General features: G+C 38.8%; 1 protein-coding gene across 2 annotated transcripts; it reads right to left on the bottom strand.

The window, feature by feature from the left end:
• Window positions 1–15: 15 nt before the first annotated feature.
• Window positions 16–7,712, bottom strand: c1h17orf75 (chromosome 1 C17orf75 homolog). Of its 2 annotated transcripts, XM_088332505.1 has the most exons (10): window positions 7,363–7,712; window positions 7,084–7,158; window positions 4,776–4,901; window positions 4,349–4,477; window positions 4,217–4,277; window positions 4,022–4,141; window positions 2,236–2,300; window positions 2,012–2,151; window positions 1,838–1,941; window positions 16–921 (listed from the first exon to the last, which is right to left on the bottom strand). In XM_088332505.1, the coding sequence occupies exons 1-10, from the start codon at window positions 7,503–7,505 to the stop codon at window positions 712–714; spliced, it is 1,173 nt and encodes a 390-aa protein (XP_088188631.1). In that variant the 5' UTR covers window positions 7,506–7,712; the 3' UTR covers window positions 16–711. The 2 variants fall into 2 exon arrangements, with proteins under 2 accessions (XP_088188631.1, XP_088188640.1); XM_088332514.1 differs by lacking the exon at window positions 7,084–7,158.
• Between the last annotated feature and the right edge of the window lie 5,039 nt (window positions 7,713–12,751).

Here is a 12,751-nt window from a genome sequence, read left to right as displayed (position 1 = left end):
GAAAGATAAGCAAAGTAATGGACCATGTGTTTATTACAAATACGTAGATTACAACTCATCTGATTCACAATAGATATAATCATCCCGCACAGATGAACTTGTGCACTGGTCAAAAAGCCTCATCGCTTCATTTTGTAGAATTCATAAATATACTTTGCCTTTCAGAACTGATACATGGAAATTATGTTTTTGACTTGGAAAGATTGCATGCTAATACAAAATACTAGGTCTAAAAAAATGAACAAACTACACTATAGGGGGGAATTTGTGTTTCAAATGATTCAAAAAGCAACTTATGTCAACTTTAGTATTTGCTACATCTGGTAAAATGAATACAACCTGTATATAACAGACATGATTTGAATCTGTAAGACAAGCTTACAACTGATTTGAATAAGAATTAAAGGTTGTGACTTAGACAACACAAATTGTATCATTTCATCCGCACAAAAGAAATTAAATATAAATACAATTTTAAATAATTATATAAAACGCAACTAACACATATATCTCACTAGTGTTTTAAGATAAGACATTGTATATACTGTACAGCACTACCCCAAAATATATTCACATCCTTTTTGACACCTATAGAGGGATTCACATTTTACTTTACAGTCACTTGATAAAGTATATTTTTATGAGGATTGTGTTACCCCCTTAGATTAATTAAAATATCTAGAAATTAAACTATTAGTGTCAGAATGGCAATCAGGCCCGAGACTGTTCCCTGAGGAACTCCTCGAGGACGGCGATGATGCGGCAGGCCTCAGGCAGGTCGCTATGCTCGGCCCTGGCATTCTGCAAAAGCACGTCGCTGTTGCCGCCTCCTTGCAGGAACCGGGAGCAGCGGAAGAGAGCATAGTGGCTCATCTCGGCTTGGCGCACGAAACGTTTCAGGCTGTTCATGTCTTGGATGGCCTGCAGAGACACGAAGGTGAAGTCACGCAGCGTTACAAAGGAACACAATTACTTTTATTGTTACGGAGTACTGTTACGAGATATTAAAATCATTTTGTAAGAACTGTCGTTACAACATGGTGCCTTACTCCGCTGCTTTTTAAATGCAGATCATGGATAACATTGGATTCTGTTCTCTCACAGTACCTTCGTTAGCCAAGTCACAACTTAACCTTCAATCTCCCACACACTTAAATACAATACATCACAAGGGTGGGCATGTTTATACTTACCACTGAAACATTACCAATTACAGTTACGGTGGCATCGTCTCAAGCACAGAGTAGGAGGACTGGTAATTTATTGCAAACCTCATATACTCTCATCCAAGCCATATCTACAACTACCGTACAATAATAAACTGAATGTGGGTTCGGTTTATATCTGCATATTTGCTTGTGCATGGGCAGGGGAGGTGTGTCTCAGACAGGAACAAAAAATGAATGGGACAAAAAGATAACATGTAGAACATGACTCATATCTGGATAAGAGAATCATTGAAAGGTTTAAAGGCAAGATAAAGTGGATAGGAAGTGTCTCGACTGTTTGCATCTCTCAAGAGTAACAAGAAAAAATATGAAGAATTCAACACTTCCTAAGATTAGTGTACACATTTTCGTCCAATTCTTTTATTATGTGGCTAGTTTAGGCAGTTTTAAGGAGTCACCTTCAATGTAAGTAAATATGGTCATCTGTAACCAGATAGTTATTCTGAGAGTAACATGCTTCTTTTGGTCGTCAGTAATCTGGGGGCTAACACGGTTACTATTTAAATGAAGTAACTAGTGACTTTAACCAATCCTTTTTTTCAGTAATGCACCCAACACTCAAGATATGCATGTGCATAAGCTTCTGAGAGATGGGTGTGTTCGCTCACCTTCAGTTTGAAGTTCTCCAGGATTTGTCGAAGGAGGAAGGGGTTGGCCCGTTCGGCGGCATTCAAAAAAGCTTGACTCCAGTCCTCGCAGAAGCGGTTGCTAACTGTTAACACAAAACGTACGAGTTAACGTAAAGCCTCTCTTGGTAGAGTGTACGAGCCCTGCCGGTTTACGGGTGTTGGTAATGTTGGGCGGCGAGACGGAACAATCGAGCGTCAGGTGCAAATGCGCATCCTCCGACATGGCCTTGCAGAGCGAGGCTGCCGTGGTGTCTTGTTGCGACAGGCCTTGCAAGCTGGCTGCTTTTATGAACCTGGGAGGTCACAAATCAACTAAGATGCATGGTACGACAAAAAAAAAAAAAAAAAAAAAAAGAAAGAAATAGAACACCTCTCACCGGGACACATCCATTTTTGTCCTTTCATCCGCATTGGTGACCTCAACATGATTGTGACTCAGAGCCTGGACAGACAAAAGCAAAGTTGGGCAGCTATAAATTCACGGCCTTGTCTTGCAGACATTTGCATTTCGTAAAACTCTTAATGCAGAGGTTTTCAATCTCAAATGGGCATACACAACTGAGATATAAAATTATATTTGTAATATATATAAATTACTAGAAACATAAAAAGTCAATCAAATAGAGTAGTCAATATATTTCAATAGGATTGCACATAAAATGTCTTATTTTCAGATGGCTACACTTTATTATATTTCAGTCTTCCTATATTTAAGGAACACCGTGTAATATTTGACCACTATATGTCGCTGTATTGTGTAGTGCAACTAAATTCAAGTGCTACAAAGCACAAGGAAGAATTACAATCCAGAGATTCTAAACGACAACACTGCACCATTTGTCTTCAGATGAAGTACATCTGGCTTGGTGAAAAAAAATTAGTTCAAGCAAATGTAGTATGTATGATTCGAATGACTGTACATGCTGAGCCAATGTTGGGGCAACAAAGAATTTCCTCATGTTATTGTCCAGTATATGAATAGCACTGTCTCAACTACGGTTTACAGTTACAACACCAACAGACCCCGTTTTGGCTGTACGTGGCTAAAGAATCCTTTATATGGAAGTTAATTCAGCAATCTAGGTTCACTCTGCAAACACTTTATGATGAAACCTACGGAACCAACTGTAAATCCCCAAGTCACCAGCAAATTAGCAGGAGCAATTTGAGCGGTAGGGGTGGTCAGTGTTACGCATACAGCACAGACACTCCCTTCTCTCTCTTGCACACGCCCACCGTGTTTAAGGAAATTACATACAAACACTTAGTGTTTGCAGTATTTTGTGACATTTGTACAAAAGACCTTTGCTTGCAGTTTGTTTTGAAACTATTATTTAGGGAAAAAAATGACAGTCAAAATGAGCCTCAACACTCTTGAGGAGCTGCGTCAGACAAATTTTAAGACTTACATTTATTTTGATATGGGATAAATACTGCATCATGGATTTGATCAAATCATCAAATGTCACACAGTGAAATAGAATGCCCTGAAAAATAAGCTTTTTTTCTGGAGAGCGGGTTTGGTGTTTTTTTTTTTATGTATTTTGTTTTCAAAAATAAAAAAAATAAAATGAAAATATTTTTGCTTCCATGACTTTTTGGGTCAAAAAGGTTCCCGACTCCTGACTTAGAGACTTCTTTTTTGGACATATGCAGAAAACATCCACCTGGCCTGCGAGCCATGTGTCTGACATGCCCGATTAAAAACATCACCTGCAGACATTTTGGATTTCACCTTGACAACCATAATTAAACGACAATATAGTAAACACTCGCTTTAAAGCGGTTTACCTTTCACAGTTTCGCTACTTGATGGATTTGCATCGTGCGTTGTGTTCTGCCTTCTGATTGGCTAAACAGTCTTCCAGCTTAGAATTACTTGACAAATGCTTGAGTCTGTAAAATGGGCTTGTTCTTTGGTTTCAGGTAGTAAGAGTGTATTTAACTGTATATTAATTGTAAAGAAATAAAGGTTTCTGCTTGACGTATTTTGCCTCATTTTGAAATATAACCCTCAAGATAAAGGAAGGATTATTGTATTGTAAAAAAAGAGAAAAGCTTTTTGCTGCCATGTACTAAAAGTAAGCCTACATTTTAATAGATTTTTGTCAGGTATAATTTGATGACGGTACCTGTCGTAATCCTATAAAAGCTTGAACTTACGGCATGCAGCAAGAAGCTGATGTTGCCCTGCACCAGCTGCACCAGTCGGTAGATGTGCATGACCGACTCCTCGTACCAGCGGCTCAGATAAGGACGCAGCTCCGTCTCCAGGTTTTGCAGCTGTAGAACACACACGCAGCTAAGTACATAAAAAGGTCATTTTGGAGGTTTTTTACTTTTTATTTCTATCTGCACCTCGGGTGTTTGCAGACTGCTGTGTAAGCCTTGAACATACTTGTCGAGCTCCAGCCTATACGTACACATGGTCAAGGAACCAACGTCCAAAGCGGACATTTCCCCTTTGCGAAAGAAAGGAAAAAAGGATATAAATTGAGTCCCTTTTCAGAGCCGCCCAAGAAACAGATGACATGTCCGCTGCCGTCAGCGTCGGGTTGCTCGGGAGATCTTTCCTGCTCCAGGAGGCAGCAGTAGCAGCCCACTGCCTTCTCGGGAAGGCTGCGACACACACAAATAAACACACACACAACTAACGGAGGCTTAATGATAAATGCACAGTTTAGTAGACACTGGAAATAAGGAGAGAAGACATCAATGAGTTTTGAACATGCGAAGGGAACAAGAGAAGCCTATACAAAAGACCCTCAAGATGCAAAATGTCAACCTGTTCTAAAGGTCCTGCAACTTTTAAACATGATGAATATTTCCCTCGTAATTATCCTATTTTTTTCCCTTTTTGGGTTGATCCAATGGAAGCCATGCCGGGCACTGGCACGGATGAGGACGTATGGCTCACCTGAGCTCCACGGTGGCGATGTTTCCCATCCCCCCGAGCAGAGCTCCTTTGCTCAGCCTCCTAGAGATATACGTGCGCAGCTCGGGTTCCGCCTCCACCGGCAGGCTGCTGTCTATCGGGGTCAGGCTAAGGAATGGAACCAAAGTGGTACGAGTGAATGAATAAGCTGTGGGTAGCAAAGGAAAGCTACTGAAAAGAACGCAGATGGAGAAAGCTTCAGAAACATACACAACAAAATAGAACAGCAGTGTTCCAAGCATGAAACACCAGTTGTGAAAGAAAGATGTAGAATGAGATGACTCCAGTTTTAATTATTAGCTCATTCACTGTCAATTCTGGCCATTGATATAAAACATTGTTTTGGATGGGGCTTGAAATGAATGATTTCAGAGAATACATCCATTTTTAAAGTGGTTTCCTCATTAGAATCATGCGTTTCAAGTGTAAACCAGTGTAATGACTAACATAACTTTGTAGATCAGTGGTCGGCAACCCTCTCTGTGCCAAAGACCGATTTAACGTCAGACTATCGACACAGCCCGTACGGATAACAATACTAATAAATCATGATTATATGAATAATCCCAGATCCACAATGTAATCACTAGACTACAAAGAGGCTATATCAGTGGTTCTTAACTAGTCGGTCGGGACCCAAAAGTGGGTCGCCACCTGTTTTTAGTGGGTTGAAGGCCTTTGCTTTGGCAAAAAAAATGCTAAGAAAAAAAAATCAATACTACCATGTATTTACTTGGATCGGATTGTTACCAAAAATCCCGGCATCACCCACTCCTAATAGATGACATAGGAAAAGGCATTATGTCTTATCTCAACAGCACAATGCTTTTACACACAGTTCCACGTTGTACAACGTTGTTTTGGGTGACCCCTTTCCCATAATGCTCCATTATAACGTTGTGCAAAGTGACAGTGTGAGTAAAAATAGTACTAAGATGAGTTAAACTCTAATGCCATTACAGATAACTGCCGCGATCCAAGATCCATATCCAACCTATCCAATGCTGAGCAAATAAGCGTCAGTCATAATTATTAACAGATCAATAATTGTTTGATCACAGTACTGTGAAACCTCAGTATAATAAGCACCCAAACTTTGACTTTCTAAGGGGTGAAAACAATGCATCTACATATGAATAAATATGATGTAAGAAACAAAACATGAGCAAATTATTTTCCTCTCACGGGGCTTGGTACCAAAAGCCCAATACCGGTCTGCGACCCGATGGTTGCCGACTACCGCTGTAGATCACGCCATTGCAACAGTTTGACAGCAGCAAGCTTATGAAAAAGATATGAAATAGGTTTGGACCACGTTGGTCTAAAATATTCCCTACATTGCCCACCCTTGGTGGCTTCCCATGGAATTCATTTGAGCCAACATCACATCTTAATACCTGTCAACCTGTACGTTTTTGCCGTACAAAGTACAATTAGTATGCATTTTAAGATGTGTACGACGTACGAGAAAATCTTTACGGAAAACTGCAAATTTGTCAATTATGGGTACCACCGACTCTCACAAAACGGCAAATCAATCAAGTTAAAACAGTTCGCCGCGGTATCGTTTTTTTCCCGTTGCAAACGAAGCGAGCGATTTGATGTAGTGAAAGGAAGTCCGTCTCTTTATGGAGAACCGGCTTTTTCGGCTCAACTCATTAAAGAGAGCCGGCTCTCAAACAGCCTACTTGCTTTGATGCATTATATTATGACTTATTATGTCGATAAAGAAGTTAAGAAAAAATGAAAGTATAAAAGGAGAAAATGAAAAAAGACAGGTTTGTGGTTATCCCTTTAATCAGTATATTACCAACAATAATTTGATGCAGAAAATGAGTTCATAATTTGAATAAGAAAATGTATTATTCTACTTAATTATATTTGCATGTATTTTTTCCTTCTACAGTGAACGTCCGAGCTAGTTCATTTTTGCCCTTTTTAAATAATAAACCTCATTCATGTCGAGCAACTCAGGATCTCACAACAAAATGTTCATTAGCAATCTATATGATATAACGAAACACATGTACAATATAACATGTTAAACTACATAAATTAGCACGTTAGAAAAAAATATGGTGAAAGATTATTTTGTATTTTGTACGGGAAAATATGACAGTTTGTAAGGGCACGGAGCCGTGGAGGTTGACATGTATGCAATGAAATGAAATGAAATAAAGATGCAATGTCGCTTCCAATGGCAGCCCAACCACTGCGACTAAAAGTGAGAGGAAAAAGTGAGACAAAAAAAGCCAGAAAACGGCGGCACTGCACACAACTCCTGTGTTACCTAAAATCCTCCTGACTGGTTGTAGAGTCTGCGCGTGTCTGATTCCAAGCCACATTTTCCTCGGTTGCCTCAGATCTACGACAATATGCACTATCATCATCATCATCATCAGATGTTTAGTTTACCAATGCACGCGTGGTGCTTTGCAGAAAAGGCAGGAAAAGAAAAATTCGACGAATAACCCCGAGGCGAGTAAAGAGAGAGCGAGCAAGCGAAACGGAAGAAACAATCCCTCACCCCACAAGAACCGTATCATTGATAGAAACAGGTAAACGTTACCTGGTGCCTTCGTACAGATAAATGGCATAATAGCAGTTCAATTGAGTCTTCTGGCCGTACGATGCAAGATCCTCGCTTTCGTACTCATCTTTCTCCTCCACGTCGATGGAATCTTGGAATGACGACGTCTGGGATGTAAACATGTCAGAAATGTTGCAAGGATAGCTACAACTTTGCTTCGCAGAGGATAGCCAGCGGCTCTTTTTGCAGCCTAATATCGTAGGCGCTGTGGTTTGTCGCTACTCCTTTTTAATGAGCGAAAACGAGAAATTTGAGGCAATCCTTAAGCAAATTGTAGTGGGAGGCAGAACGCTAGTTTTGCGCATGCGCTAAGCACGCGTGCGTCTTCAAAATATGTCCGCCCGCGACAAATTGAAACCGTAAATAAATGTTCCTATTTTATCCAAATGGCAAATGGTCTGCATTTTTATAGCACTTTTCAAGTCAATGAAGACCTCCCAAAGTGCTTTACAATGTGCTTCACACTTACCCATTCACACACCAATAGCGGTCATGCAGCCATGCAAGGCACCGACCTGCTTATTGGGGGCATTAGGGGTTCAGTGTCTTACCCAAGGACACTTCGACATGTAACACAGAGGAGCCGGGACTCAAACTGCGATCACTTGATCCCGAGACGAGCGCTCTACCTCCTGAGCTAATGCCGCCGATTTCGTCTATTTCTGATTAGAGGTCAAATCAGGCCTAAAATAACCCACCCGACCCGGCCCCGAAGTATTGAAACTCTGACCAATTAACTTGATTGACAGGACCGCACCCGAAGCAAAACAGAAATTGAATATCTTGGTCGGGCCGCCATTGGAACAATTAACTTGATTTTGCAGAACCAGCCCCAAAAAATCCACAATTCCCACATCTCTTTTAGGACATTTTATGGATTAGAGGACCAGATTTTAAATGTAGTCAATTGCTCTCTCCAGTCGGGCGTTCTGATAAAGAACAATTTAGACTTAAAGATTTCTAATAACTACCATCCAGTTTCCAACCTACTTTTTTTGAGAAACGCTTAATAGAAATTTTTATTCAGCTGAATTCTTTTTTTAGAAGAAAACAGCATTTTAGAGAAATTTCAGTCTTTTTTTAGGAGCAACCACAGTACAAAGACTGTCCTTTTAAAATGTTTAAATTATATCAGGTATAATAAGGATTTTAATAAACACGCAGTTCTGGTGCTACTGGATCTCAGTGCTGCCTTTGACACAGTAGATCACTACATTTTATTAAAAACGATTTAGAAACCTGGTGAGCATCTCTGGTACTGTTAAACTGGTTTTGTTCCTATCTCACAGACCGGCATTTTTTTGTAGGTTTGGATTCATGTTCCTCCAGAACCCATGAAATTAACTGTGGAGTTCCCCCAGAGTTCAATCTTAGGCCCAGTACTTTGTACTGTATATGCTTCCCCTTGGGGATGTCATCAGGAGACACAGAGTCAACTTCTATAGATACGCTGATGACACCCAGCTCTACATTGCCGTATCCACTGATGACACAAGTCCAATAAATACCCTTTGGAATTGTGTTTCAGATATCCAGTCATGAATGGCAGAAAACATTCTACAGCTCCACCAGGTCAAAACAGAGGTTTTACTCATTGGTCCTGAAAGTCTGAGAGAGAAACTTTTACCAAAACTACAAGATTTTAGAACTTTAGATTATATTAAAAATGTGGGCGTTATCTTCGACCCTGAGCTCAATTTTATGCCACATATCAAAAACATGACAAAATTATTTTTTATCATCAAGAATATAGCCAGAGACCTCTCATTTCTTTCTCAGGCAAATACGGAGGTACCGATGCATGCTTTTATATATGTTCTCGTTTAGATTATTGTAATGCTCTGCTCTCTGGTCTTCCCAAAAAGAGTATTGCTATCTTGCAGCTATTGCAAAACTCAGCAGCACGGGGACCAGGGGGAGGGTTCACATTACCCTAGTTTTAAAATTACTGCATTGGCTACCTGTGCGTTCCAGGGTCAATTTTAAGGTGCTTTTACTAGTTTTTAAATGTCTTAATAGTTTTTGGAACATCCTATCGGTCTGATTTGCTTTTATTATATCAGCTCTCGCATTCCCCAAGGTCCTTTAGCAGCGGCTTGTTGACTGTTCCCAGGGTGAAGACCAAAATCTACGGTGAAGCAGCATTCCTCATCTATGGAACAGTCTGCCGTAGGACATCAGTTCTGCAAGGACTCTTGCCATTTTTAAGAGGAGGCTCAAGACCCACTTTTTTGATATGTATTTGAATTGATCATTTTTATTTTTCTATCTGTTTAACGTCTAATCTTTTACTATATAGAACCTTACTTTTATTTCGTCCTGCAGTTGATTTTTTTTTTTTTCTATTTTTGTATTTCCTCAATTGAGAGTACCCCACTGGAGTGTTTCAGTGGCTGAAAATCCAGAGACTATTGACTGCAATCAGTGTGGATATACCTCCCTTTCCTCACATGGCTTGTCTGTGCCTTGCTATCATCCTATTTTATCTCTTTCACTACTTATTTTGATTTGATTGTTATTTTAACCATTGTGTGTGCCTGTATACGAGTTGTTTTGGTTGTATTAGTGGGGATTTTGTTATGCCATGTTTTTATACAGCACTTTGAGTAGCCATTTTTTTCCCTGAGAAGTGCTTTACAAATAATTTGATTCGAATGAATTTCAGCAGCGAAGTAACACTGAGACACAGAATAAGAGGCCAGACAACACGAGCTCAAGAGTTCTCGATGTGTACTTGCTTAATTACGTCAAGAAATACTGCAGCCCACTACGATTGAAATAGATTACGGCAATTCAAATCAATGAGAAAAATAAAATATATGAAATTGTTATTTCTGCAGTCTGAAAATGCAAAATCCAAAGAAATAATCAATGAGCAAAAGTACAAACTAGATAAATGAACAATTCTCTAGTTTTTTGCATCCAAACACATACAAAAACAACATGCTTTAGGAGGCATTGAAACAAAATAGGAAGTCATTCAAAAACCCGTTTTTAGGATTAAAATAACTCAAAACAGGCATGCTGGAGAGTAATTTAATACAACAAAGAATCAAGCTAGATCGAATGTTAAAAATTGATGGGGACAAAAATAATGTGTTACCACTTAAAAAAAAAAAAAAAAAAAAAAGGTAAATATGCGTCAGAATAAGCCTACTAATGATTGCATATGACTCAAGAGAAAACACTATCACGTTTAAAAAAAAAAAAAAAAATAGCTCAGTGTAATACAATGAATTTTAAGCGTGTACAAATTTTGCAAAACAAATAGAATAAAAGCTTCGACTGTTCCCTCGCCTTGCAAATTGCGCCCGTTTTCCGGTCTTTATACCAGTGAAATGAAGGAAATAATTCAAGCCTCGGACAATGTAAATATCAATTTCAAAAGCAGAATATTTACGTTTTCATGCAGGAAAAAGATGTTTACGGAGCAAGGTTTGAGTGTTCTCCGCTGAGCAATCGTGCGTTCGGGTTTATGATCTTACCTCTATTTCTGATGGAGCTGTACTAGCTTCCAAACTTAAGCTTAAAGAATCTAAAAATAAATAAATGTGTGCATCTTTTAAACAGGGGCGATCTTAGGTTCACAACTTTGTGGGTGTTGAGCACCCAGAGTGTTTGACGTTTTTCCTTTTCATTTCACTTAAAGGCATTTAGGATCGTACAACACTGTTCAAGAGTGTCACTTCAAACTGATCCACTGGGTCGCGATGACCATATACAAAAATCGTTTTGTGTATTTCTTCCTAGTTACTCACATGAACATGCTTATTTTACAGAAACAAATTGCAAATGTTCATTCTGGTGATACTTTATTCATCCCCATAGGGAAATTCACATTTTCAGCAACATCCTACATGCAGACATTTCTTGTGTAAATTATAACTATAACATTATCTTCTTGGCTTTGTACCTCACTGTGAATGTGTGAAACTGGAGTGTCATGACCAATTTCGTTGTAACAATATGTTAACCCATTTTTGTAACAATGACAAAGATATATATACCATTCTATCCTCTTGTTGAAAATATAACAAAAAAAAAATACCCAAATGGTGCAGATAATTCACGAAACAAGCTAGACTGATCATTCTTACATTTGATTCAATGCAGCTAAAATGACAATGGTTTATGTTAAAGTTAACTTATATAAACTCCATGTTGGCAGAATTAAACAAATAAAAAACAGCATTAAGGTAGATAAAATTTATTAGCATTGGTGATGGCCCAAACGCCACTTGCCCCGGCCACACCCGTGTGTCTAGTCAACTTCAGTCACACAGGAAACACACCAGAAATGCAACTTCAAAATAAAAGTACAAAACTGATAGATGTACAAGACACACAATTAGACTGATTATTGAACCGTTACTTCATGTGTGTGAGAAAGATTGCTTTTATATTTAGGAATATAAAAGTTATATTCACACTGAATTCTGAGAGTTTACAACCAAAATGACCACCCTTTCAGTTGACAATAAAGTCATGGTCTTGGGTGGTAATATAGTTGCGTATAACACTCACTGTGATACACAAAGGCCTCCACAAACTGCCACTATGACGCAAGTAACATTAGCCAAGCTAAAGGGGAGCAGAGCTTGGAAACAAATAGACTCAACCATTTCAAGGCAGTTGCATTCACATTGTTTTATGAACCGTTTTTCACCACATTCCATCCTGTCCTTTAGATTTTAAAAAAAATCTATAGTTTTTGGAATGCTCATGTGTAATTTGGTGTGCTTAAGCACCCTGCAAAATGGACTGGTCGAGCCCATGCTCTAAGCCAGTAACTTGCCAGCACCTTTATCTGACCAAAGTCAAACATGGTAGCTCACTTTGGTAATTACGGGGGTACATTTATTAGTTTTAAATATTTTAAAAACATTCCCAATGTCAAAGTGATGTATACAAAATAAGAAAAAGCTCCTTCTGGTGTTGAGTTAAACACGTTTTATTTTATTACCTTATTTCATTTACTTTCTTTTCCTCTTTTGCCTGTCTTTCTGTACCTTTTGAACCTGTTGACTGTTTAGCTTGGAATGCTCAATCCAGTTGTGTAGTTTTAGCTCCAAAATGCTGGCATTAGTTAACGACTATACACCATCTTTATTATCAGAGTTGCGTTTTTAACACAATTTTAAAAGTCACTGTTGTGACGATTAAGAACTTGTTACGAGGGAAAACAAAAATGTTAAAACAAGGGGAGCCTAACATTTAGAGCAAAGAGCACCCAGTTTTATATTTTCAATTGACTGATTACAAAGTCACTTAATCCATTTACAGGGGAGAAAAAAAAAATAAAAAAAAATAAAAATCATAATTACGGAGCCCTGGCCTTGAGAGAGTTTGAGGTGAAATTAAATCACCA

The sequence above is a fragment of the Urocampus carinirostris genome, chromosome 1 (assembly GCF_059441175.1).
Source record: "Urocampus carinirostris isolate Australia breed hairy pipefish chromosome 1, RoL_Ucar_1.0, whole genome shotgun sequence".
In the NCBI taxonomy this organism is placed as follows: Eukaryota; Metazoa; Chordata; class Actinopteri; order Syngnathiformes; family Syngnathidae; genus Urocampus; species Urocampus carinirostris.
Note: the sequence above shows the minus strand (reverse complement) of the source record. Positions and strands in the feature narration are given on the sequence as shown.

Bases quoted from the DNA above. Each gene is read 5' to 3' on its own strand.
- c1h17orf75 (XM_088332505.1), bottom strand. From the start codon at position 7,505: ATGTTTACATCCCAGACGTCGTCATTCCAAGATTCCATCGACGTGGAG. The intron at 2,301-4,021 runs GTAAGTTCAAGC...TTGTCTGTCCAG, and splicing joins TCAGCTTCTTGCTGCATGCC to GCTCTGAGTCACAATCATGT. The intron at 2,152-2,235 runs GTGAGAGGTGTT...GTGACCTCCCAG, and splicing joins ACAAAAATGGATGTGTCCCG to GTTCATAAAAGCAGCCAGCT.